The 23728-nt window shown below is 33.9% G+C and overlaps 2 protein-coding genes across 4 annotated transcripts in view; one reads left to right on the top strand and one right to left on the bottom strand.

Moving 5' to 3' along the window:
- FAM227B (family with sequence similarity 227, member B) overlaps positions 1–23728 on the top strand; it is a 293298-nt gene that overhangs the window by 115135 nt on the left and 154435 nt on the right. The gene's annotated exons all lie outside the window — the stretch shown is intronic.
- The window catches only part of FGF7 (fibroblast growth factor 7), a 68168-nt gene continuing 61409 nt past the window's right edge, over positions 16970–23728 (bottom strand). For both annotated transcript variants that reach the window (XM_011928588.1, XM_011928589.1), the window contains exons 3-4: positions 22527–22630; positions 16970–21438 (exon numbers count right to left, since the gene is read on the bottom strand). In XM_011928588.1, the coding sequence (XP_011783978.1) occupies positions 21244–21438; positions 22527–22630 (299 nt within the window). In that variant the 3' untranslated portion in view covers positions 16970–21243. The remainder of the gene's footprint in view (positions 21439–22526; positions 22631–23728) is intronic.

Here is a 23728-nt window from a genome sequence, read left to right as displayed (position 1 = left end):
TTAACTAAGATTATAAAAGTACCTACATTTTTTCTAGTATTTTTAAATTTCCACGTTTAATTTAACTCTTTGTTATAAGCAGCATAGTTGTATTCCAATATGATGGGGTTTTTTTTTTTTTCCAAATGATCTGTTTATTAAATAGTCCACTTATAGCCTACTTGAAATACCAGTTCATTTACATTTTAATATTCTTTTCTCTTCCTTTGAGCCACATGCCAAATTCTTGTGCCAGGACCAAAGTCCTCAGTTACTCTACATTAATAAGCTTTATAAGGCGAGTTTATTTCCCTCCTGTTTATGCTATTTCTTTAATACCAAACATAAGTCTAATGCTCAGGTTTCATGTCTGACCAGTTAAATTAGAATCTAGGCTGAATAATGTTTAAAACTCCTCAGTGCCTCAGATGATTTCATGTGCAGGCAATGTTAACAAACCACTAATGCAGAGGGAAATAGCTTTCTAACCTATACCTTGATATAGGCCAAGGAAGAGGAGGAATTAACCTACCCAGCCTACTCTTTGGGAAGTTATTCTTTAGTTAATCTCTGATTCTGGAATTATTTAATTAGTTAATTATTCTTCTTCAGATCTGAGAATTTTGAATTTAGAGCATCACTGTTTTAACTGTGGTTTTCTGTATTCTTATCCCAGTATATATCATCCAATATGATTTCTGTCTTTTATTAGTTACAAGAAATTTTCTTGTTTGCTGTCACCCTCAGTGGTTTAACAAAACTTCGTACATATTTGTTATGGGGGGTGGGGAGCTCATTTCTAGGGATTTCTAATAGAAAGAGGAATAGTCTGCTACCTTGAGCCAATTTTGTTTATCTGTTTTTGCTTCTCACCCTCACATGTGACTAACTAAATTAAGAGATTTTTTTGTGAACTTTCCATTTTCTTTTTAATTTTAAGTAACAGAAAAGTGATAAGAATAGCATAAAGAACTCCATATATCCTTTACCTACCAATTATTTATATTTTCCTTGTTCTTTAAATCATTTTCTTTCTTCTTTTTTCACGTAAGCAATTAAAGATTAAATTTCCCTAAGCACTGCTTTAAGTGTGTTGTAAATTTAGATATGTTGTATTTTATCACTTAATTTAAAATGTTCTAATATTTACTATAATTCCTACTTTGAGCCATCAGTAGGTCAAAGTAGGGTTATTTAGAAAAGTGTTGTTTAATTTCCAAATGTTTGTGACTTTTCTAGATATCTTAAAATTACTGATTTCTAATTTAAAAAACTATAGTCTGAGGACATACTCTGTATGATCTTTTGCAATGTATTGAGACTTGTTTTATGGTCCAGAATGTGGTCTATCTTGGTGAACATTCCATGTATACTTGAGAAGAATGTATATCTACAGTTAAAAAAAAATCTCAGATCAAGGTGGCTAATAGTATTATTCAGATCTTCTGTATCGAGTCAGCTAACTGTAGCCTGTGGATTAAATCTGGTGTGTAGCATGTTTTTATACGTTCTATGAACTTAGAATGGTTTCTACATTTTTAAGGGTTGTAAAAAAACAAAAACATAAAACAAAATAAAGAATATGCGACAGAGACTACATTGGTCTGAAAATCCTACAATACTGACTTGCCTTTTATAGAAAAATTTGCTCACCCTAATTTTATGTCTTTATTGATATTTTATTTAGTTCTGTTAATTACTGGAGAGGATATTAAAATATAATTTTAGGATTATCTATTTCTCCCTTTAATGTTACTGATTTTTGCAGTATCCATTTTTAAATTGTTGAGCAAATATACTTTTATTAAGTTTTTCCTTTAATATAAAATGTTCCCTTGTAACTATGATAATTCTCCTTTTTTTGAGTTCTATTTTGTCCGATCTTAATATAGACACTGCAGATTTCCTATGCTTATGGTTCACATGGTATTTTTTCTCATCATTTTACATATAACTAGTTCATGTTCTTATAAAGCATACTTTTTGTAAACAACCTGTAGTTGAGTCTTGTTTTTTTTATTCAGAATGACAATCTCTTCACTTTAATTGGGAGTGTTACTTCATTTACGTTTAAAGTAATTGCTGATATGGTTAATCTTATTTCTACTAGTATCTATTTGTTTAGAGATTTATCCCATCTGTTCTTTGTTTTTCAGTTATACTTTCCTGTCTTCTTTTGGTTAATTGAATATTTTTGTCATTCTATTTTAATTTCTCTATTGGCTGTTTACCTATACCACTTTTGTATTTTTTGAGGCCGCTTTAATGCTTACAAAATGCATTCTTAAATTATCAAAGTACTATCTAAAGTTAATATTGTCTTACTTCACTTAAAATGTAGGACCTTGGAGCAGTATAGTTACATATACACCCCCTTGTCTTTTGTGCTATTGTCAAATATATCTACATAAATAATAGCCTCATGTTATATAGTGTCATGACTTTTGTTTCAAATAATTACATGTTTTTTCAGCTTTTTTGAGATATAATTGGTGTACAATAAACTGCATATATTTAAAGTGTAAAATTTGATAAGTTTTGACATATGCATAAATTTTTAAAACCATTACAATTCGAACTAAAAAACATATCTATCTCTCTCAAAAGTTCGTTATGCTTTTTTTGTAATTCCTTCTTGCCACCAATTCCCAGGCAATCATTTATGTGATTTTTGTCACTATAGGTTAGATTGCAATTTTCTAGAATTTTACATAAATGAAATTATATAGAGTGCATGCTATTTTTCAACTAACATTTTTTATTCCACATAATTGTTCTGAGATTCATTCATGTTGTTACATGTATTAATAATCTGTTCCTTTGTATTGTTGAATAGTAGTCTTCCATAGTAGGACTATAATATGATTTGTTCATTCATCTCTTGATGGGTATTTGTATTGTTTTCAGTATTTAGCTATTATAAATACAGCTGCTATGAACATCTATATACAAGTATTTGTTTGGATATAGAATTTTATTTCTCTTTGATAAACATCTAGTAGTAGGATGGCAGAGCAGCATGGTTATGTAGTATATGAGGTCATTCTTGCATTGCTATAAATAAATATCTGAACCTGGGTAATTTAGGAAAAAAGAGGTTTAATTGGCTAATGGTTCTGCAGGCTTTACAGAGAGCATGGTGTTGGTATTTGCTCAGCTTCTAGGAAGGCCTCAGGAAGCTTGCAATCATGGCAGAAGGCAAAGGGGGAGCAGGCACATCACATGGTGAAAGAAGAAGCAAGTGACAGAAAGTGGAAGGGAGGTGCCACACCCTTTTAAGCAACCAAATTTTATGTTAACCCAGAGTGAGAGCTTACTTATCACCAAGAGGTGGCCCAAGTCATTAATGAGGGCTCTGCCTTCATGATCCAACCACTTCCCCCCAGGCCCCACCTCCATCACTGGAGATTACATTTCAACATGAGATTTGGACAGGGACAAATATCCAAACTATATCATTTCACCCCTGACCCCTCCCAAATCTTGTTCTTCTCACATTGCAAAATACAATCATGCTTTCCCAACAGTACCCAAAAATCTTAACTCATTCCAGCATTAACTCAAAAGTCCAAAGTCTCATCTAAAACAAGGCAAGTCTCTTCAGCCTATGAGCCTGTAAGGTCAAAAACAAGTTACTTACTTCCAAAATACAATGGGAGTATAGGCATTGGGTTAACATTGCCACTCCAAAAGGGAGAAATCAGCCAAAAGAAAAGAACTGAAGTCCCAATGCAAGTTCAAACCTGGCAGAGCAGTCACTAAATCTTAAAGCTCTAAAATAACCTCCTTTGACTTTATGTCCCACATCTAGGGTACACTGATGCAAAGGATGGGCACCAAACGCCTTGGGCAGCTTCACTCCTGTGGCTTTGTGGGGTTCTGCCCCCACAGCTGCTCTCAGGAGTTATTGAGTGCCTGTGGCTTTTTCAGGTTCAGGGTGCAAACTGCCAGTAGATCTACCATTCTCAGGTCTGGAGGGCAGTGGCCCCTTCTCACAGCTCGACTAGGCAGTGCCCCAGTGGGTACTCTGTGTGGGGGCTCTTACCCTACATTTTCCCTCTTTACTACCCTAATAAAGGTTATCTATGAGGGCTCTGCCCCTGCAGCAGGCATCTGCTTGGGCAGCCTGGCTTTTTCATACATCCTCAAATCTAAGCAGAGGCTGCAAAACATTCTTCACTCTTGCATTCTGTGCATCTACAGGCTTAACACCATGAGGAAGCTGCCAAATTTTATAGCTTGCATTCTCCAAAGTGGCAGCTCAAGCTGTACCTGGGCCTTTTAAAGCCCCAGCTAGAACTGAAGCAGCTGGGATGCAGAGAGCAGTGGCCCAAGACTGTGCAGGGCAGCAGGTCCCTGGGCCTGACCCATAAAATCTTTTAGTCTTCCTAGGCCTCAGGGCCTGTAACTAGAGGGCCTGTGTCTTAGATTTCTGGAATGCCTTCAAGGTCTTTTTCCCATTATCTTGGCTATTAGCACTTGGCTCCCTTTTTGTTATGCAAATTTCTCTAGCAAGGGATTGCTAGAAAGCCTACTTGAATTATTCTCCCAAAAAAAGCCTTATCTTTCTCTGCCACATGGCTAGGCTGCCAATTTTCTAAACTTTCATGTTATGCTTCCTGTTTAAATATAAGTTCCACATTGATCATTTCTTTGCTACTGCATCTGAGTGTCAGCTGTTACAAGCAGCCAGGGTTACATCTTGAATACCCTGTTGCCTAGAAATGTCTTCCACCAGATACCTTAAATTATCACTCTGAAGTTCAAGCTTTCACGGATCCCTAGGGTAGGGAAACAATGCAGCCAAGTTCTTTGGTAAGGCACAACACAGGTGACCTTTGCTCCAGTTCCCAATAAGTTTCCATCTGAGACCTCATCAGCCTGGGCTTCACTGTCAGCATTTTGACCACAACCATTTAACTAGTTTCCAAGAAGTTCTGAACTTTCCCTCATCTTCCTGTCCTCTTCTGAGCCTCTGTCCGTTATGCAGTTCCAAATCTGCTTCTGCATTTTCAGGTATCTTTACAGCAATGCCCTACTCCTGGTACCTACTTTCTGTATTAGTTCATTCTTGTATTGCTATAAAAGAATACCTGTGACTAGGTAATTTACAACAAAAAGAGGTTTAATTGGCTCATGGTTCTAGAAGCTTTACAGGAAGCATGGCGGTGGCATCTACTCAGCTTCTAGAGAGGCCTCAGGAAGCTTACAATCATGGCAGAAGGTGAAGGGAGAGCAGGCGTGTCACATGGCAAAAGCAGGATCAAGCAAGAGGGGGGCAGAGGTGCCACACAATTTTAAACAACCAGACCTCACATGAACTCAGAGCAAGAACTCACTTATCACCAAGGGAATGGCCCAAGCCATTCTTGAGGGATCTGCCCCCATGATCCAGCCACCTCCTACCAGGCCCCACATCCAACATTGGGGATTACATTTCAACATGAGATTTGATTGGGGGTAGATATCCAAACTATATCACGTATGTGTAACATTTTAAGAAATTGCCAATATCTTATCCAAAATTTTACATTTCTACCACTATACAAGTTATAGTTACTCTACTTCCTTACTAACACTTGGTATGGTCTTTTTAATTTTAGCTATTCTTGTGAGTTATATACTGGTATTTAGTTAGGTTTTATTTTAATTTCTCAAATGACCAATCATGATGAGCTTCTTTTCATGTCCTTATTTGCCAACCATGTATCTTAAAGCTCCAAAATAACCTCCTTTGACTTTATGTCCCACATCTAGGGCACACTGGTGCAAAAGATGGGCATCAAAGGCCTTGAGCAGTTTTACCCCTGTGGCTTTGTGGGGTTCTGCCCCCACAGCTGCTCTCACAGGTTATTGAGTGCCTGCTGAAGTGTCAGTTCAAATATCTTGGCCATTTTTATTTGAGTTGTTTGTCTTCTTATTGAGTTATAAGAGTTCTTTATATATTTTATGCATATTTATTTAGTTTGTTTTTTTGTTGTTTGTTTGTTTTTTAGTTTTTTTTAGTTAGTTCGTTTTTAAAGACAGGATCTTGCTCTGTCGCCCAGGCTTGAGTACAGTGGCATGATCATAACTCACTGCAGCCTAGAAAGAAGTTATTCATATGTTTAGAAACAGTTCCTTTTTCAGATATATATTTTGCAAAGATTTTTTCCCAGTATGTGGCTTGCCCTTTCATTTCTTAATAACATCTTTTAAACAGCAAAAGTTTATAATTAGAAGAAACCCATTTATCAATTTTTTAATGTAGTTTGTGCTTTTTGCATTCTATTTAATAGTATTTGTAAACCAAATTTCACTAAGATTATATTTTATATTTTCTTTTAGAAATTTTATAGTATATAGCTTTATAGTTTACAGTTGTAGCTCTTACTTTTAGGTCTCTAATTCATTTTGAGTAATTTTTCTTAATTATATGTATAAACATTAAGAATCACTTATTTGCATATTGCTTCAGCACCACTTGTTGAAAAGATTTTACTCTCCTCATCGAATTATCTTGGAAATCAATTGACCATACATATTGGTTTATGTCTGTTCTCTGTATTCTGTTCCATTGATGCCAATAACCAGCTACCTTTAAAACTGTAGTTTAATAATATATCTTGAAGTCAGGTACTATAAGTCCTCCAGCTTTGTACTTCTTTTACACAATTATTTTGATTATTCTAGATTCTTTTCATTTCAATATAAATTTGAAAAACTGCTAGTCAGTTTCTAAAATATATACTCGGTCATCTTTATTTTAAATACATTGTATTGATCAAGTTGGGGAGAATTGGTATCTTAACAAAGTGAGTTTTTCAGTTCACAAACATACAATATGCCTATATTTATATAATACTTCTTTAATTTTTCTCAGCAGTGTTTTCTAGTTTTTACTGTACAGACACATCTTTTTCTAATTATACATGGCATTTTAAACTTTCAATTTTGATTATTCATGCTACTATATAGGAAAAAAACTATTTTTATTTTGCATTTTTATTGGGTGCACGTATATTTAGGATAGTTAAGTTTTTTTGTTGTATTGAATACTTTATCATTATGTAATGCCCTTCTTTGTCCTTTTTGATTATTGTGGTTTTAGAGTCTGTTTTGTGTGATATAAGAATAGTAACCCTTGCTCTTTTTGTTTTCCATTTGGCTGACAGATCCTTTTCCATCCTTTTATTTTGAGTCTATGGGTGTCATTTCACGTGAGATGAATCTCTTGAAGATAGCAAAGTATTGGGTCTTGATTCTTTTTTCAACTTGGCACTGTATGCCTTTTAAATGGAAAGCTTGAAAGTGTATTATATATTTTATTTATCCCTAAATATTTGAAATATACTTTTTATATCTGATGCTAAAACATGACAAGATTTTTTTTGTTTCTGGATGAGATGGTCTAAGCTGTGGGAGCAAAGGCCAGGTTATAGTGGCAGTTTCTTTTAATTTATTGCTGAAATTTTAATTTAATAATTCATGTTCAACCTGGGAAAATCTTCAGTTTGAAATATGTACTTGATAAAGTGTGTTAACTTAATGGAGCTAAGGCTCTATTAACTGCCTTACTCTCATAAATGAGTAATCTTCTTATGTGACAGGTGACTTTTATTATCATCTTCATTTTATAAGTGATGAAAGCAAAATATAAGTTAAGTAACTTTCCCAAAGCCACATAACTGATCAGTGCTAGAATATGAATTGAAATTCAAGAAATTTTGGCCATAGAGCTGAACTCATAACCACTTCACATACTGCCTATCAGCCATTTGAGTTTACAGGCTTGTAATTATATTAAGGTTTAAAATTATCATCATAGAATAAGTGTTGTAACTTTGAGAGTTACCATAGCCTTAATCCTTCATTTATGGCAAATGTGAATGAGTTTTTATGTCTTTTCCTGGATTAAATTTTAATAGGTGAGGGTGAATGAAGAAAGATGCTAGTAGAAAGGCCAGAAAGGCTAGTAGGAGGCCACACAGCCTCCATCGAGAATTACATGTCTACCACACACCACTGTTTCTGATGGTGGAATTAAAAGAGAAGTTGTTGTACCATTTCAGAAAGATAAAGATCACTAAAGAGGTATTTTTTCTATAATCTTCTGCTTAGATTGTGACTACTAGGAAATCTACTTAAGAAAGAAGTTTGTTCAAATTCTTTTTTGAACTTTGAGCATCTCATATTTCTCCAGAGCTTTAATCTACTTTTAAAACTATCTTCTGTGTTTTTATATCAGTTAGTGGTCAGTGAGTACCTCCCCCCCAACTCATTGATTTTGTCTTTGATGGCAGAGCAGGGTATGGATTGACAGTGACAAATTAAAACATTCCTATCCTATAGGAAATCATTGCAAAGGGACTTGGCTCATGGTATCTGAGAGCTTCCCTATCCTGCTTGTTGCTTTACAGTTTCTGTGTTCCTTACCCCCAGTCTGGATACAGTCATCATTGTGGAGAATTCTTTGAACATAAGATTCAGATCATGTATTTACTGGTGCCATAAGTATGTTTTTCTTTGGAGGCATTGTATTCAACTTGCACATAAAGAACTTGAATGTCTTTGAGCAGGTCATACAACCCCTCTGAGCTTTATTTTTATAACTGAAAAATGAGGTGAGTAGACTATTTCTATATTCCCCTTTTCTAACATTTTGTTCTTTAATGACTTCTATCCATAGGTGCTGAATAATCTTCCAAAGTGATTGCTGACTGTTCAGGTGTAATTAGTAATAGAGACTGGTGGTTTAGGATTCATGATTTGAGAACTCCTCCTTCTCTATAGCTGTGTGTGTGTGTGTGTGTGTGTGTGAGAGAGAGAGAGACTCTGTGTATACTAAAACCTTATTCTGTGTGCTGGAGGAAGGCTAAGGCAGATAAAGAGTGGAACTGGGGTAAAACATAAGTATATGTACACATGAATGCATATATGTGTATATGACTTAAAAGAAATATTCTGTGCTCCATATATACTGCTGTCTTAGGATTGCTTCTTCTAATCTAAAGCATATTTAAAACATGATTTCTTTTTTTCAGCATTTGAGATGCTTATTGTAATGTGAAGTTAACTTTTTTCCAGAATTTTAACAAAGAGGACTTTCTGTTTTGTTTTAATGAAATAAACACACTGTGGATAGTTAAAATTTGCCTTCCAAACAAAACGTCATGATATCTCCCTTTTTAGGACTGGAATGTAAGCAGTTATAGAATTTCAGTATCTGGAATGACTCATAATTTATAAGCCAGCTCTTCTTAAACAGTGTATTGTTACATTATTTACAAGACTAAAGTTTTAATGTTAATTTCTTTATTGTGGTACAATGCCATTTAAGCTTTTGAACTCAAATAAAGATCATTTTTAAAAACTGTTTTTATACCTCTCCCTCAGTTGCTAAATCCAATTTTTTCTCTTTGTCTGGATTTTAAGGTTAAAACACTAACAAATCTCATTATTTTTGTAAACTATAGCTTAAACCACAAGCAGTAAGAAAAATCCTTATATTCAACTAACATGTACTTTTATGTACCTAGTACACATTACTGTACTTGACACTGTAGGGAGATAAAAAATAAAAAGAAACACAGTAGTTACTCATACACAAGTACTAGGTGGTATTTAGCAAATGACATGTTACAGAAATATTTAAAGTAATAGCCAGATAGTTTAGGATTCCTTATATTATAAAGAGCTACTTGGATTTTATTTTATTTTTATTTTATTTTTCGAGACAGATTCTCACTCTGTCACCCAGGCTGAAGTATAGTGGTGGGATCTTGTCTCACTGCAACCTCTTCCTCTTGGGTTCAAGCAATTCTTCTGCCTGCCTCAGTCTCCCAAGTAGCTGGGACTACAGGCGTGCACCACCATATTCAGCTAATTTTTGTATTTTTAGTAAAAACAGGGATTCTCCATGTGGGTCAGACTGGTCTCAAACTCCTAACCTCAAGTGATCTGCCCACGTTTGCCTCCCAGAGTGCTGGGATTACAGCATGAGCCACTGTGCTCGGCCCGGATTTTAGTTTTCACCTCTAATTTTGCTACCTCTTCACTATTAGCAATGCTCAGGGATAATAAAAAAGAAACCATTAAAAGTAGGATATCAAATAGGACTTTGAGAACTAAGCCAGTAAAATTTCCACATTATGCTTTTCATTATACATCATTAAAAGAAAACCAAGAAATTTGCACAGCTAAGGAGTGAGGAAACCCCAGAAATATGCTATTAAGATGGTCAGACATACAAACTCCCATTGTGGTAGCAATTTAATAGGTTGTATTGTTGTTAGTTGTATTTTATATTATGTAGAGAAAGACTATATGAACAGAAGCAGAGTGAATAATATAAAGCATAGAGTAGCCCAGAGAACCAGAAATTTGGTAGAAATTTAACAGAACTATTCAGATCATTATGAGTTAGATTTCATCATAATTTGGAGAATATGTATATTTCAAACGCATTTTGTCTCCTTTTGCTTTGATGCCATGCTCACCAAGCAATTTCAAGTTATTTAACTTCCAAGATAATTTTCCATGTCTACCATAAGATCACCTGCAAATACCTCCCCCAGATATGTTGGTCTGTTGGTTGGTAGCAGTAGTCAGAGGGGCTGGGTTTAATATTAAAACAGCGAGTTTCCATTATATTATGAAATGAATTATTAGCATATTATACTAAATGACATGAAAATCCTATGTTATGAAGAAGTGAATGCTAAGATTTTGAATACCTGAGAGATTTAGTTATCATTTTGCACAAAACAAGGTGATATATTTCTATTCATTTGCAACAATCACATTTGTATCATGCTTAGGTATTAGAATGACTCTTTGCAGTGAGATGTGCCTATCATTCTGTCACTGAATTGAAATTGATTTGTCCATTAGTTTAATAAATATTTGCTGAGTGCGATGAACATTTACTGAGTCCTTTTATTTCTTGAGTATTAAATATATTTACTGAGTGCTTAACAGATACTCTTAAAGGAGCTTTGGATACATAGGGGAACAAAACAGACAATATCCTTTTCCTTATGGAACTTATGGCTAGTGAGGAGAGACAAGACAGTAACCAACAAATGTGATTAAATAAGTTATATAGAATGTGTAGTAGGCATACATATACCTACCACACACCTCTGGACAGTGGTATGAATACTGTGTGAGGGGAAAAAAAAAAGAGCCTCCAACTGAGAGGATTGCAGGGGAAGCAGTATCCTAAGAGGGCAGCTAAGTTTTCATTAGAGTAAATCAGCGCAATGTATAAATCTAGCAAAATGTTAGGAAAAGTTTTCACTAATAAAGTCCATCTTGTAATATGGACTTCCAGGACAATACTGGACCTTGTTAAACACAGAATGAAGTCAACGAGAAAGTTTGCAACAAAGATGAGACGAAATTGCAGTTCTTGACAATACACATTTCTCTATTCAATTGAATTTTTTGAATTTATTGCTGAGTCTATGTTTAGGGTGTGTGTGTGTGTGTGTGTGTGTGTGTGTGTGTCTCCCACTAAGGCAATAGAGATGATACTGGTTTGGCAGTTGTTTAATATATACATATTTATATATAAGACTCAAGCATTAAAATTGCTATTAGGGTCAAAGCACAATGGTAACTTATACATGTGCTTTACAATTGACATGCTAAAGACTTAGAAAGTTTTTTTCTTGACAGTCTGTCAGCTATCACTTATGGTTCTTAGTGGTTCCAAAGGCTCATTTGTTCCAAATCTGATCTTCATAAAATTGGTTATATATCTATAGGTATGTAGTTGTTTTAAATTTTGAGGCATGGATTTTATTATCACTATTACAGTGCCTGACACTGTACTATTGACCACACACACACACACACACACATATATACATACACGTACATACATACCCAGACCCCTTTATATATTTGTGTAACTGAAATAGATGTGGACATATATTTATATAACATAAGTATGTGTGTATTTGTGTTGCTTAAGTAGATAAGTGTAGATGCATGGATAGATAGACATATAGGTATGCCTATCCATCCTCTATTGAGGTAGAGATAAAAATAAATGCTAGATCAATGGCATAGATTGACATGCAGTGGGAATTTACAGAAGAGAAAAATCATTGTAAGGCAGGACCAAGTCTGGTAATAATTCATTAAAAAGGAGAATCTTGATTTTGTTCTTGATGGCAGAGCAGGGTATTGGTTGATAGTGAGAAGTTGAGACATTCTGGAGGATAGAGACAAGATAGACAAATCCCAGAGATAGGACGAAGCATGGTGTGTACACAAAATGACATGAACAATGGTCTAAGCAGACTATGAAGTTTGTGAACAGTGAGGAGATTGGACCGGATGGATGGAACCAATTTGTTGATGGTTTTGATTTCCAGTTTAAAGAATTTTACCCAAATTCAGTGAGCCCTAGAGAGACCACGTGGGTTCTACAATTAGTAATTGACGTAGTTTAAATGACGTTTTAGGAATATTAGGTAACTAAACAGGAATTGAGACAATGAGGACCTGAAACAGAAAAACAAATAGGATGCTATTGCTAAACTTTAGGTACAACTTAATGAGGTCATAAAAGTAGTGAGGAAGAGATGAGACAGGGACATTAGGTAAGAGGAGTTGAGCAATCCTGATGATTACTGGATAAAGGAACAGATTCAAGAAGAAGATTCAGGACACAGTCACCATTAAAATATGGTAACAATGACTACATTGTTATGAAATTATGGAGTTTCAGTGAGTTTAGTTAATTGAATGAGATGAGCAATGTGGGTACCAGGTTTGATCATTCATGAGAAGACCATGCTATTTATTACGTCAATGGGGCACCAACATCCACTCTTCTAGCTCCATAAAAACTGAATGTGGAGAAGATAATTTTTTAAACTACAGTTGCCATTGTTATTCTGATAATAAAGATCATATATATTAATGTAGAAAATTTGAAAATAAAGAAGTATTTAGAAGACAAATATCACCTGTGATTTAACCTTAATAACATTAAAGCATGGTAAATATTTCTCTTCTGAAAGAGAATAAAAATCCAAATATTATTTTTGAAACAGTGAATGGAGCTAATTAGGAAGATTTATTAGCAAAACAGTAACATTTTTCTTTTTTCATTATAGAGCAATATCATAAAAGTTGGACAAATGAGTAGCTAGTTGAGTGACATGTACAATAAATGAGAAACGTGAAAAATTAACAATTAACGTTGTTAACTGTAGAAACTTAGAGTTGAATTGAGATAAGCACTGTCACCTAGCAAAACAATGACAGAGAGGAATAAAGAACAGGGAGAAAAGCTGAAAAATGTTACACAATTGTTACATGATTCATTCTAAGAAGGTCTATGAGCATGAATTGCTGAACACACTAAGCTTTCAAGGATAAGAGATGAAGTACTTTAAAAGCAAAAAGTTTTGATCTCTTGCTTTTCCTAATGGATGCTATTTTAACTATACAGGACTAGCATCACTATCAATGCTATCAAATATTTTGTGCTCTGAAACCTGTGACTGACAGAATTTTATAAAAGTATAGATGTGTTTTTACCTCACATAGTGATTGCTGCATTTGTTAAATAGCATATTTTTAAAAACAGATTCTAAAGGAACTCGCCAATATATAACACAGACCTTTGTATAGCAATAGATAAGATTATGTAGGCATGATGACAAGACTGGAAAGATCTTTGTATATAAAATTTATTATATATTTTATCAATAGATTATTAATATGGATCAATTAGTAAGCAAGTATTAATAGTATTAAATACTTTTCGAGGTTCTATTTCCCTACTAGATTCCATGTGGAATTTTAAAAAGGCAATAGTTATTTTTACTTTTTTCACACTCAACATATATTTATCATACAGTGCCTGATACAAACATGGTAGAATTGTCAATATATGCTTGTTTAACTGAAGTAGATGAAGACACATATACATAAACATTGCATATATATGTGTGTATGTGTGTGTATGTGTGTGTGTGTGTGCAATCAATTACTATATTAGAGTGCAATAGGATTCAGAGAAGGAAAAAATTGTTATAAGGCAGGGGCAAGTTTGGGAATAGCTCATTAAACTTGAGCTTTGTCCTTAAGAGCAGAGCAGGGTATGGATTGATTGAAAGTAGGACGTAGAGATATTCTAAGCAGTGGGGACAGTATAGACAAAACTCAAAGGCAGAATCAATTTACAACTTGTGTAAATCATGATAAATACAATGAACTAAAGAAACTATGAGGTTTATATTGAACAATGAGAAGATTGGACAGTCACGTTACAGCCAATTGTTTGACAGCTTTGGGTGCTAGTTTAAGAGATTTAAACTAAACCCAATAGGCAAAAAAGAGCCAATATGGGTCTTCAGTTGGCAACTGAAATAGTCAAAGAAGTATTATAGGAAGATTAAAGATTAGGCAGCATATGAGATGGGAAGGAATTTGAAACAAGAAAGATTAAGGAACTATTGCTAAATTCTAGGCATGAAGTAATAAAGCTGTAGAAGGATGAAGAAAGAGATGAATCTGAACAGATGTTGAGAAAGAAGTTAGCTGAGTGTTGGTGATTTACCATATTCACAGAGTCAAAGGGAAGAAGAGACAAGAATAAGAGCTGACTAAATTTTGAGTATAAAAATAAGAATATTTACTCCCAGCACTGCTGATTAAAATGTACTCTGGAAAAAACTTTCAGAAAATCGGTTTTTCAATTTTATTTCCTGCAATCGTCCTAAGAAAATCAGAAATATAAAAAAGCATATATAAATTGTTCATATTTGTCTTAGTAAAAAAATTGAAGTAACCAAAAACAATCAACAATAGGAGATATATAATAAAGAAGTAATAGTAAAGTAGAAGCCCTCTCATCTAGCCTAGTTGTATCTATTAATTGGTTGATTAATGGAAAAATTTCAGTCAAGTGAAGAATTATTAAGGTGATATGTACATGCCCTAAATATATTTACTTCAAACATAAAAAGGTACATTCGTCATTTTTCGATGTAGAGCTATGCCCTTTCCTCTGAATATGATTCTAATAATGATTATACCCATTCAATATTGTCTATAGTATCCAGTATTTCTTTACAATGAACTGAGAATTTAGGGATATCTGCCAAACAACTTAAGTGCATGATTTCTCTAGATTTTTATTACTTTTTCTTGTTGTTTTGCCCACCTAATTCAGCAGCAAAGTTTTTAATTACTCACCTTCTTCCATTGCCACTCCTTAGCCACTATAAGGACAGACTCCTATTCTGAAGAATATGGAAAACGATTGCAGTTTTAAACAGAGGATGCATGATCTGAAATATATTTTAACAGAATCACTCTGACTGTTCTGTTTGAGAGTGGTGAGGGAGGGAGAACTTCTGTGCACTTTGTATTCCATAATCATTCTGATGCAAAAACAATTGTCGCTCTCTTTCTAGTGTGTGCATTTCCTGTGAGCCCCAGTTGTGAATAGCAGAAAATACAGAGGCATCTAGGAAAACCTAGGGGCGGGAGGGACTGGAAGGGAATAAGGCCTTTCAAAGTGTTTAAAGAAGACACAAAGATGAAGAAGCAGGCATAGTTTCAGAAGAGGTTTTTTTGGTTTTTGTTGTTGTTTGCATTTACCTAATTAGCTCTCAACTGCAGAGGCACTTTAGAATCTTCTGGGGAATTTTAAAAATACCACTGCATGGGCCGCCTCTCATATACACTGATGTAACTGGCCTGCTTTGGGGCCTAACTCTCTCTCTCTTTATGTCTCTCTCTCTCTCTCTCTCTCACTGTCTCTCTCTCTCTCTTTCTCTCTCTCTCTCTCTCTGTGTGTGTATGTATATATATATATATATCCCCTGTTCTCTATATATGTAATCCAAGTTTATGACTTGGATTAGACAGCCTGTAAAATGGCTTCCAGTGATCCCTGCCTTCTGGTATGTATGCCCTTGTATAATACTCTCCTCATGAGTGTAGGCAGAGGCAATATATATATATTATATATAGAACAGGGGATACCAGTGTGCACCTACCATTGAAATCAATTGTTTTCAAGTCTTTTTAGGTCTTGTTCTCAGATGGTCGTGGGTAAATTGTGGCTTATTGCCTTCATTGTGTAGAACAAAACACTCTATGGCCCAAAGGAATTCCACCTGGCATCTATGATCTTATTCTCTTGAGGCAGGGCAGCTAAAGGGAGGATTATCTTCATGTTGAGTCTGATGGCAGGGTAATTTGCTTCATGTGGAGGCAAAGGGATATTGTTAGTTTTTCCGCTACATTGAGAGTTCTAAGTAGGCACATCTCAGGCTAATAGGAAGTCCAGACTGTAGTTCAACCTTTTCTTAATTATCCTGTGTAGAAATGGACCATGCAGTATCCCTCAAGGAAGAATCAAGAATGTTTCCACAGAGAATATACATATTTCATCTCTTTCTCTGCTGAATAGATCTCCACTGAAAGCCATGAATTACGCTTATTTGACCCTGTAGAATCCCAGCTTATGGCAGTGACATTAAAAACATCTAGTTTATGACTTGGATTAGGCAGCCTGTAAAATGGTTTCCAGTGATCCCCACCTTCTGGTATGTATGCCCTTGTATGAGTGCCCTTGTATGTATGCCCTTGTATGAGTATGTATGCCCTCCTCATGAGTGTAGGCAGAGGTAACATCACTTTTGAAACTAGGTTATATGTATTAAAACAAACAAACCTATGGCTTCCATTTTGGGTACTTTATCTCACACTCTCTGATTTCTTGCTCTGTGGGAAACAGACTGTAATGTTGTCAGCAGTGCTGTGGAGAGGTCCACGTGATAAGGAAGTGATAGGTCCTAACAACAGCCAGTGAGGATCTAAGGTGGATCCCTTTCTGAGTTGAATATTGAGGTAGATGACTACAGCCTTGGTCGGCACCTTGATTGCAGCCTCATGAGGAATTCTGACCAAAAACACTGTGCTGAACCATGCCCAGGTTCCTGAGCCACATAAACTATGAGAAAACAAATATTTATTTCAAGCCATTAAGTTAATTTGTTACACAGCAATAGATAACTAATACGTGGAAGGATTCATCAAGAGAAGGGTTTTTCATAAGTGAAATGTTATTCTCATCTCACATTTCAATTATTAGAATATAAATGAAAGAAAATACATTCGGGTAGGCTCTCATAAATTCAATGATAAGGATTTGGAAAATGCAACCACATGATAACCAGAAAGTAAAAGGAAAACATAAGAGGCATTTTCCCAGACGAGAGTAAATATCTGGTTCCCTGAGAAGTATAGTTTGAGAATGGAGAAATCAGATGTTACTGGAAAGAGGCTAGGACTGTATTATTTCTTGCTTCCTGTCAAGTCTTTTCAACTCAAGAGAAAGTAAATTTTCTCGACAAACCATTCAAAATTAAAGGATAGGTGGGTGTATATGTGTCCCTGAAGGAACAAGTGACCTTCACTGAAAGCAGCAGCTTGGTTAAATAAATACTGTACAGAAGTGGAATAAAGCTGACAACAGTGCTGAAATAGTTACACATGAAGTTTTAATGAGCTATTTCATATTAAGATACATACTGAGAATTCAAACCAGAGAGACAAGTTAATAGATATTTTCCCAACTCTGTTTTAGGGTGATCATAGGAATGATACCCACAAGTTAGTCCTAGTGGCCTGTCTCCGTTTTGATAGATCAGTGATGTATTCTGATTGGCCAGCAATCACCCATACTGACTGTTAAATATTTTTGTTATTGCTCCTATGCATGATGAATTTGAATTCTGGTTTCCTTTAGCTTTGTGTTATTTATGTGTAAAGTTGGATTATGGGAGGCAAAGAATCTCTTGTGTCTCATTCACACTCAAGTAAATGACAGTGGGGTAGGGATGTAAATGAAACTGCATGATAAGCCCTGTAAGTCATTCTGATGTGTCAATTTTGCTTACTGGTATTTAATTGCAGACGTTGTCATATTAACACAACCACAAATATATTATGGAGTAAGATGCAAAAATCACACTTAGGAGAAAAGAAATGTTCTGCCTGTGGTGGGCCCCCTTTGTATTATTCTTTAACCTCTTATTTTATACCTCTACTATTAGAGATATTTCAGTAGAAAATCGTGAGGGGCACTGTTTTAGAGTTTTTGTTGTTATAGGGTTGCTTTTACTACAGCTAGGTCCCCTCGTACATCTTTATGTTGTTTGGCAGTCTAGAGAACCAGAAGAGCAAACTCTATGAGATAGAAACCCTAAGAATTTACCTCCAGCACCCCTTCTCTTCTGTCATTAAATTGAATATGTAGCCAGCTCACAGGCTGACAATTTATACTATGGCTTTTATATTTTTATATTATAATTTATATTATGGCTTATGTCAAAATGTTTTGTTCACTGCTTTGAAAGTATCTTTTGTTTACTTTTGTTATCATTTTGTATTTTGATTTTTTCCTTTTTAATTGTTAGAAACTCATATATTTAATTTTCTCTTTCAAAGAACACTTTAGAAAGTCTTACTCTGCTTATATGTATATTTTGCACAAAGCTTTCCATTCGTAAACAAAAGACGGATAGGAATCAGAATTGAAAACTACATAATTTCTTTTCTCCTTTTAAGTCAAATCATCACAGTATAGATTAGTAATTCTGTATGAAGTGCATTGCCAAGACATAGTTATGTTTGTGTACAAATGTATACGTTTGTGTACAAATGTATATCTCAATAGAAATAAAAAACAAAAATCCCAGAAGACCACTAGCTAATAATACTAATAGTCTAAGGGTAGAAAGCATGTGCTAATTGATCTAGACTCTTGTGACAGTTGTATATCTATCCAGCTGCATGACTTTAGGTGTATCAAAATCTCAATTTCCTAGACTACAAATGAGTAAGAGGGATGGAGACCCCTTACAGTTTTAAGATTCTAGAATTCTAAGTGTGTGTAACTAGAGCAAATTTTATTTTGTAAAATTTGCATAATAAATTTAAAAATAGGAGAAAAACAAATAATTAAAGTACATGTTTCTAGAAGTCTTTTTTAGGTGACTTATACTACCAGGAATGGATTTACCACTAAATATTGGTTTTGCCTAATTCAGCATTGCTATGTAATTTAATGGAAGTATAACTCCATAGACAAAGAGCATTTGGTCCTAACATAGCTTGTATTTTATATGTATATACACTATTTCTATTTAAATTTCTGTATAGTCATGTTTTACCCTTTTAAAAAATGAAGATTAGTTTTATTATGTATTTTCTTTTGTCTATAAACATTCAGTGAATTCACACTGAAAACTGATTATGGACAGATAGTCTGCTAGGCACTAAGGAAACACATGTGAAAAACAAAGTCCTCCTCTGCCCTCAGTATGCTCTCAAGACTACATACAGTTACTGAAGCCTGACCTCAAAACCTAGCTAGCAAAGTCCTTGAATCAGGTGATAGTTCAGAATACCATTCATGCTCTCTCCCAAGAGTATATCTGAGGAAGGGCAGTTCTTTCTAATTTCCTGCATCCTAGTCATGTAGATGAACCACAGGAAAATCAAATGAATCTTTTGTTTTTGTTGACCTAGTCTTTTCTTATAACTCTCATCTGTAAATGTATTACCAAATACTGTTTATGTAAAGGGACTTGAATGACAAATATTTTGAAATTAAAACCACAATGGTTAGCATACCTTTTAAGTTAGATAAGTGTTGACCTCCCATTGGTGAACATATGAAGTGCTATCAAGATCTACCAATGAAAGACTTTTGAAGTGGAAATTCATCTTTGTAATAATCCTGTTATCTGTAGGCTGACCTCAAGCCTTCATGACATTCAGGGCCCCTTATTCCTAACTGTATCTTCTATTTTGGGCATTGTGCTCTTGCCATCTAACAGGAAAATAACTTTCGGTGCTGCCACCTTTTGAACAGCAGAGATTTCTAGAGATTAGAAAATGACTAAATTTAAATACACATAGTTTTAAAATATGATACTTTTCTACTCATGCATTCAAATATATTCTAACTTTAAAATCCTGTAAATACTTATATTTGTAATGATTTTACTTATATGATCCAATTAGTTGGCAAGAATATGTGGCAAAAGATTTTTTACACATTTGTATTGTTCCGTGTGAGACATCTATTGTAAGCATTGCTTCAGGCTTTCATTTTTGTCTGCCTTCCAGGATTTGCTGGCCCAAGTGCTGTGTGCTAGACTTAGTGTCAGTCACAAAGGGGAGGGAAACTTGCAGTTGAGCCAGACAGTTTTGTTATTCCTTTAAAATTAAAAGCATATGAAACAGATACAGCTTATTAAGATTTTTTTTATAAATAACATAAACTTAAATAACAAAACAATAAAGTTCAAAAACAACTTAAAATAGAGTTTAATGCTGTAACCATAGGAAAAAAAGCATGATTATTTGTGGGAAGAACATTATTAAAAGCCATATTCCCAAATATGAATTATACAAAGATAGATTATGTTACTTGAAAAAAACTTAAAGGTTTCTCAATTTTACTTTGAGGAATTATAAAATGTTATTTTGTGGCAAGTGAGATGAAGTACAGTATTATCATCAATCACTGTTGCTATTTTATATACAAGAGTTTTGGAAACATCCTTTTAGCAATACCCTTTCCACTTGAGCAGCATTAGAAATTTTGTTCTTGTTAATAGGTATAAGCATGTTTTAATCCTGTACTTTTGTTAAATTATCTATTTTACTGACTTTCATATATATTTTTTTGAGAATATTCTTTTTTTCTGATTAGAGTTTAAGTAGATTATAATTTTTCACTAGAAAGCATTTTAAATGCTGCTAATTTTCCATAGTTAGTGTGGCTTGATTATCTGACAAATCCTGCCAGCAGCCTGTAGGTCTGATATACCTTATATAACATCATCTGCATTATTATTATTATAGCAGCCATTTTATAAGCAGATAGGAATATTTAAATAATCATTATCAGATAATCAAATCTAACATACTCTTAAGGGTAAATTAATTTAAGAAAAAAATTACTATTACTAACACCATGATTGTACAACCAGTTTGACAATTTTTTACAACCTTTAGTTACTAAATCTGATTTTTGTGTATACTTTTCAAATCTTTCTTTAATGCAGTGTCTTAAACATAAATGCACAAGTCCAGCTTGATCAGTTTTTCAGTAGTTTTCCAGCCTTTCTTGATTACTAAAAAATAAAAGGAAAGAAAATTTTGAGAAGAAAGAAAACAGTCCACTTAAAGAAATCTCCCTGGTGGAACTGGTTCTTTATATACCATATACAATTAAGTTATTGCCATAGGAAGAAAGTGGGCTGTTTTTTGTTCTTTCTTCGTTTTTTTTCCTCTTACAGGAATCCCTTTTTGATTTAAGGCAACAAACATTTCCCCTCCATTGTGTGTCCATTTAGCTGATGCATATGTGTTGTAATGGTTTTCCAGAATTAGTTCTTTGAAGTTACAATCTTCATTGCATTCTTTCTGTTAAAACAAACAAACAAACAAACATTATCCAAATGATTTTTAGAGAGGCTCAATTAAACGAAGAGTAAGCAGGTAATATTTGGTAGAATTGAAACATACACGACTTTTTTTAACCCTCAGATTGAGCAGGCCAAATGTAGTTTATTAGCTATACTTATGTAGTATATTTGCATAAAAAGATATCTTAAATTTGAAATAAAAACACCACATACTACACAGTTAGTTATGAAATATGTGTAGCTTTTTGGCAGTTCATGTCAACTATTCTTTAAAATTAGGACCTAGTTCCTCCTAAGTAACAGGTCTCATATTACTATTCCCTCATTACTCATTCTTTAACCATTGGAAATTTGGTATAATTAGCAGAACCTCTGCCTCCCTCAGGTGAGAGACTTGTTTCACAACTTTTCTTTATTTACTTCTACATTGTCTTCAATGGTAATGGAAGATAAAAGGTTAATTTGTTTGTTCATCCATGCAATCATTTGTTCATTCCATTAAACCTATATCATTATGTAATTAGCCTGTCCCAGGCATTATGCTGAGCTGTGGGAATATAAAGGAAAGCCAATTATATTTTATTATAGTGGGATGAACTGTTACATATTTTGCATTGTAGTGAAGTGGGAACAATGTGAATAATTACAGTTCAAAGCCCATGATTGTGAGATTGATGTTGATAAATGAACTAAACATTTCAAGATTTTTTTCCCAAGAATTTTCATGTCAGCAATGTGCAAATTGGGTGACCTTTAACAAAAAGAGCTTTAATACTGGCAAATGGAAATTTTGGATTTTAAATATCTAAAACGCACATGGAATTTTAGAGCTGGAAGGATGCTTAGAGGTCAGTTCATTCAACTCATTTTACAGATGAAGAAACCAAAATTCAAAGAACAAGCCATTTGTCCAAAGTCACACAGAAAACATTTTTTTCTTAATGTTTGAGTAAAAAGTGTTTTAATAAAATCATTATATTAATACAGTTGGAGATAAATTAATTCCATTTTTACTTTTCAGAAAGGTGAGATATTTTGACAAAAATTAGTTTTAAAAATTAAGCCTAAGCTATCAATTATCAATACCTTTGCATAGAGTTTTCCTTCCTTGTTCATTGCAAGATAGAATTCACTTTCCACCCCTTTGATTGCCACAATTCCGACTGCCACTGTCCTGATTTCCATGATATCTGCAAGGAATCACAGAAAGACATGTCAAGTATTCATTCAGCTTTGCAGATGATCCAAGAATGGCCATTTGTTCTTGTTTCTGTTTTAATTGGAAGTTTTTAAAATTTTTAATGTGATTATTTACTCAGCCCAAGACCCCTGACACACAACAGATACACACAAACACCAGAATAGTCATTATATAAGGGAAGTACAAACTGATGGGTTTTTTTATTTTGTAGAAAATATGTCTGTATCAAATAAATAGTCACATATTTGAGTTCAGCTTTTTATTCTCTAGAATTAAATTTCTAATTTACTATAATAATAATAGCTAATGTTTATTGAACTCATACCACATACCAAGGATTATTACATTGCTCTTATGTATTAACGCATTTACTGATAACCACAGACTGAGGCAGGTAGTCTTGTTATCCTAGTTTTACAGATCAGGAAACTGAAGCACAGAGAAACTAAGAAATTTGCCCAAATTCTTATACTTGATAAGTAGCAGAACTGGAATTTGAACCCAGATATTCTGGCTCTTAATCATTATATAATTACTTATCTATTTGAATAAACTTTATCTTAAAAATTTTTGCCAACAGAATAGCTCTTGAATATACTGAAAGTGAAGAACATTCTAATTAAAGCAATTGTAAATGATGGTAAATAGAGCCTACTGCCTTAAAAAAAGATTGTTTTAAACTGATAGTATTTTCATACATGAAAAGACCATTTAAAACAAAATTATGAATCCTGTTTCTATAATACTTCATAACTTTATACCGTTGTAATTAACTTTTAAATCTTTGTTGAAATTGTATTTACAAAACGTGTTTACACAAGAATGGTAACTTACTGTTTTCCTTTATTATATATATCTTCCTTACATTTTGTGTTTTAATGACACACTAAATAAAGTAAAATCTCAAGAAATTTATTAAAATGATGTAAGAATTAAAAATTTAGTGTACTTTTATGCAATTTGCTATTAATTATATTTTCTACATGAAGGTACAGCCCTGAGTCATTCTGTTACCTATGTCTAACACAGTGCAAAGAAAAGTCAAAGTGTCAGTTATCTGTGTGATTGGGCCTTCAAAAGCTACTTT

The sequence above is a fragment of the Colobus angolensis genome, unplaced genomic scaffold, assembly GCF_000951035.1.
Source record: "Colobus angolensis palliatus isolate OR3802 unplaced genomic scaffold, Cang.pa_1.0 Scaffold78, whole genome shotgun sequence".
NCBI classification, from domain to species: Eukaryota; Metazoa; Chordata; class Mammalia; order Primates; family Cercopithecidae; genus Colobus; species Colobus angolensis.
Note: the sequence above shows the minus strand (reverse complement) of the source record. Positions and strands in the feature narration are given on the sequence as shown.